This window comes from Sinocyclocheilus anshuiensis, unplaced genomic scaffold, assembly GCF_001515605.1.
Source record: "Sinocyclocheilus anshuiensis isolate Anshui unplaced genomic scaffold, SAMN03320099.WGS_v1.1 scaffold284, whole genome shotgun sequence".
NCBI classification, from domain to species: domain Eukaryota; kingdom Metazoa; phylum Chordata; class Actinopteri; order Cypriniformes; family Cyprinidae; genus Sinocyclocheilus; species Sinocyclocheilus anshuiensis.
The window spans coordinates 991745-996421 of NW_015554266.1; the positions used below are offsets into that span (position 1 = coordinate 991745).

The window sequence follows — 4677 nt, forward strand, 5'->3', positions numbered from 1 at the left end:
AAATGCGCTGGACACATCTGAATATTTGGGTTAAACTGTTCTGGAACAGTGTTGTAAATACAACTTAACCACTGATTATTAGTCGTGTCCTCTTTTGGAAGACCAAACAAAGTTTCGCTTTCACAACGAAACACAGCGCCTTCACGACATGGCGGCGGCAGCAACAACAACACTACTACAGCGATAATAAAAGTTACGCCTTCTTTCTTTGCGTGAACATTTGGGCGACATTATGCAAATCTTCCCACATAGTGACATAGATATGTGGGGGCGTGTTAGAACGAGCCGTTTTAGGTAGGCGTGGACCAGTCTTAACTTTTAAAGAATATCCCTTTGGGTTTGAGACTTTAGTCTTTGCAACTTTAGGGATCTTATCGGTTCACAAACAGCTTGTAACAGAGAAAGGAAAACTTGAAATCGCATCATATGACCCCTTTAAAAAAATAAAAACAATTAATATTTAAATTAAATTATAAATTAGAAAATAAATTAAAATTAATAATACCAACCCAAACTTTTGAACAGTAGTTTATAATTTCAACATACACACAGGAATGGGAATAAAAAACATCTCTTGATATTAAAGACCGAAACGCACCTCCTCTTCTTCATCATCATCATCGTCGTAATTTCGGTTTCTGCGGACCAGGCTGTATTTGTCCTCTGTTTCTTCCTCTGGAGGGGGGGAGGGTGGTCCATCTACCAGTGACCGTGAACGTGTAAGAGGACGTGACGTTCGCTCCGAGTTTCGCCGGCGAGCGCTATTGGGGTCCAGAGAGCGGCGTGGAGCACGGTGAGGCTGTGCAGCGAGAGAAGGGGAAAAAGAAATTAAATAAAAATCAAGTTAAACAACAATAACTAATAATAATAATAATAAAAATTAGTACCGTATTGTTCATAATAATTTAGTATTATTTCATAATATTATTAGCATTAATTTATTTGCATTAACAAGTTATTCACAGTAATTGTTCTTAGTAATAAATTTATTAGTCATTTTACCATCAGTTATAGCATTAATATAATTCTAGTCAACTTTTTTTTTTTTTTACAGCAGCACTGTAAAATCTTACCGTATTGCCCTGTGACAAAGCAGCCTTCCTGGGAATGAGTCCAGGAACCTTATCCAGCTCTGCCATTAGCTTAGCAAGCTACAAGGAAGAGATCACAATTCTGTTAAAACTGGATTCATACTCAAACTAATCAAAACTCTCTTAAAAATAATGAAGATTATTATCATAAGAATTACATTCAAACTTGAAATAGATAAAGGCATACTAATATCTAGGGCTGGCTACATACTACGTTACCTTTTCAAAAATGAAAAGAAAATGAAACAATGCTCGCATGTAGAAGTTGACTTCCTCACCATAGCTTTGTTCTCTTTGATGTTCAGCGCTCTCTTCAGCATGAAGTTCTCGCCCTCAGAGTTGGGGTCTTTTGGTTTAGGGTTGGGTTTGGACTCAGGCGACACTGGCTTTGAAGGACTGGCTCGTTTGTTGGAGAACTTCATGGCCACTCTGAGCGTGAACGATTTGCGAGTTTTTCTGGGAGGCAAACAGGTCTCAGAATCAGAGTCCATTTTCTGAAGGAAAAAAACACTTGATTTATTGAACATATTCATCCTTTCAAAGCCATTATATGATAAAGCAACAAGCAGAGACTGAAGTGTTTGCTGTGGTTACAAACCATTTCTGTCATGTCGTCGTTCAGGTCTTTCTCATAACCGCTGCACGCATCCTCTTCCTCCGTCACAGGTAAAACATTAAACACTTTCTCAATCAGAGCAGACCTTCTCGTCTGTCTCAGTGGCCTCTTCTATAAAAAGCAAGTCAAAACATTCATACCATCAAATGACTTTAAGAGGGAGGTATAGAGAATAGTCTTGGATCATTTGGGCATCTGTAAGGTCAGTTTTATGTATGGATAAGCTCATGTCATACCGAGGTCCCAAAACCATCAGATCCAAAACTGTCACAGCTGTCGTCGGAGGAAGAGGAGGAGGTTTCCATGGGAACCACAGCGGTGCTCCTGTAACTGCGCAGGTTCATTCTGGTGGAGGGGGGAGACGCCTGCTGCCTCTGTGCACAACATACAAACCATTCATGAAGAGTCCAGCAGACACGCCAAATAAAACCTGCCCAGATCAGTCTGGTGTTCAGTAGAGATCAGTTTCAGACATGCATTGGGAACATTTTCTCATATTCCTCTACACAGCAAGTAATGGCGATTTAAAGTGGGTAAACACTGGAAATCATAATTAGATAAGAATATAAAATAAAGGAGTGCAGATGGGTGAGAAGTGAAAGTGAAGCCGGCTCTGTTCAAACATCATCTTTCTGGAGACCATGAAAACTAGACATTTAACCTCTTAAGAACTGGGTACATCAATTCGGTTATTTTTACACTCAAGTTATTTTTGCAAGAACAAGTTACTTGTATAACGTTGAGAAATTATTTAAACTTTAGTGGGTCAACAAACAGTAAATTCCTTTCATAATATTGTTAAGTTTTACTGGTAACACTTTAGAATAAGGTACCATTAGTTAATGTATTAACCAGTGTTGGGGGTAACTCATTACAAGTAACGCGAGTTACGTAATCAGATTACTTTTGTCAAGTAACTAGTAAAGTAACACATTACTTTTTTAATTTACAAGAAAATATCTGAGTATTGTAATGCATTACTTTTAAAAGTAACTTTCCCCAACTAACATGAACAATCAATGAACATCACAGTATTTATCTTTGTTAATGTTAGTTAATAAAAATGAAGTTGTTCATGTTAATTCACAGTGCATTAACTACTGTTAACAAGCAACACTTTTGATTTTAATAATGCATTAGTAAATGTTGGAATTAAACTAAGATTAATAAATGCTGTAACTTAGAAGTATTGTTCATTCTTAGTTCACGTTAATTAAAGTAGTTTACTAATGAACCTTACTGAAAAGTCTTACCATTTTACTTTACAAATATTGATCACGTTTTTCTAAAGTTTGGGACGACCCCTGCCCCCACTAAACCAGTAGTACTTACCAATAAATGTATATAATGTTACCAAACAAAGAAATGACACGATTAATCGTTCAGAATCGTTGATTTCACTCTTTTATAGCGTTGAAACAAACTTTAAACACGCCACGAGAGCATTATTCGTTCAAAAACAACACAAACCCACACACATACAACAGCAGGTCTCTAGAAAACAAAAGCTGATATATTTGACTGTACCTTGGAGCGCATTGTGTCGAGCTCGCTGTGACTTGAGGGTGTGTAAGTTTACAATGCGTCTGAGTCCTCTGAATGTGTCTGTCTGTCCTGTGGCGCGGAGTTTAGTCTGAAAGTTGGCGGGTAATTCTGGAAGTTGGCGGGTAATTCTTGAAGAGGCGTGACTCTCTTCCGCGCCATACGCGAGTCCTGGAAGCTCCGTAAACTAATACAGTACCGCAATCGAGCAGGCTGAAGATTCAAGAGCTGCATTATACATTTTTTTTATTATGAGTCGAGTACACACTTGTTGATATAATCGTATTAGAAGTCCTGGGTTATTTGAATAAACGCGAATAAAACCATGTTTATTTGGCGTTACATGCGCTTACAGGATCTTTAGCTGTGGCGCCAAACCTCAGAGCTCATTTGCACAAGGACACATAAATCGCGCGAAATGCTGACTAGATCAAACAAGCAGAGTAACTTTAAGGTTTACATTTTATTAATATCTTATAAATTGACAAAAGTTTCAAATTCCACCAATATAATAAATAAATCTTTAATATCATATAAATGAAATCATCTTCCATAAACAGTTTAATAGAAAAAGTCCTCAGTTATGATCACTTAAGTATTTAGCATAGTAAGAGACTCTTTAAAAAAAGAAATGAAAGAAAATCAGTGAGCACAAGAGAGGCAGATTCAAGTTTAAACCTGGGAAGGTAATGTCAACAATGTAAGAGCAGACATTTTTTTCAGAAAATGCATAATAATTTGACATTTAAGATCAGTATATTCATTTCATGGTGAACTTTTGCCCTTTATCTGTGTCAATTTAAAAGATGCTTTTATTGAAGTGTACTTAAAGTCGGGGGCGCAACCGCACATTTGCTGAGGGGTATGCAAGATCAGTGATGGTACCCCCATGTATATTCTATCCCCTAGCACTAACCCCCACAGAAAACTGTCTGTAAGTCAAGTCAATGACCAAAAACCCAGTAACTAGCTTGTGCATGGAAGGATACAAACTCATCAGGAGTGAAACAAGTGCAAATCCCCTCCCACTCCACCATTTTCAATGCCACAGCAAAAAAAAAAGAGACTGTATAACACTTTTTGTTTTTCAAACACATGTAATATTGTTCACTTTTTAGATAGGCAATTTTGGATGGATTTACGTTTTTTATTATTCATTTGCCTCAAAGTTATTCATATTGTTGTATATTTTATATAAAATGAGAACACTATATGTAAAATTCACTTTAAAAAATTTGCATATTTTTCATTTTTACTTGTAGAGATAATTAATAAAAAATTTGCCATGCTTAAGTGGAAGATTTCTGCCACCTGGTGGAAAATAAACACTATTAAAATATATTCCAACCAGTAGATGGCTGCAGACGATCGCTCATTGTCATAATTACCAGTTCCACTCCATAATATAGTTTCTCCCCCCCCCCCCCG

The 4677-nt window shown here is 37.0% G+C and overlaps 1 protein-coding gene across 2 annotated transcripts in view; it reads right to left on the reverse strand.

Moving 5' to 3' along the window:
* Window positions 1–3471, reverse strand: part of LOC107671286 (cell division cycle-associated protein 7-like) — an 8880-nt gene extending 5409 nt beyond the window's left edge. For both annotated transcript variants that reach the window (XM_016464180.1, XM_016464179.1), the window contains exons 1-6: window positions 3235–3471; window positions 1944–2081; window positions 1690–1818; window positions 1370–1585; window positions 1074–1151; window positions 599–799 (exon numbers count right to left, since the gene is read on the reverse strand). In XM_016464180.1, the coding sequence (XP_016319666.1) occupies window positions 599–799; window positions 1074–1151; window positions 1370–1585; window positions 1690–1818; window positions 1944–2081; window positions 3235–3246 (774 nt within the window). In that variant the 5' untranslated portion in view covers window positions 3247–3471. The remainder of the gene's footprint in view (window positions 1–598; window positions 800–1073; window positions 1152–1369; window positions 1586–1689; window positions 1819–1943; window positions 2082–3234) is intronic.
* Window positions 3472–4677: the final 1206 nt, after the last annotated feature.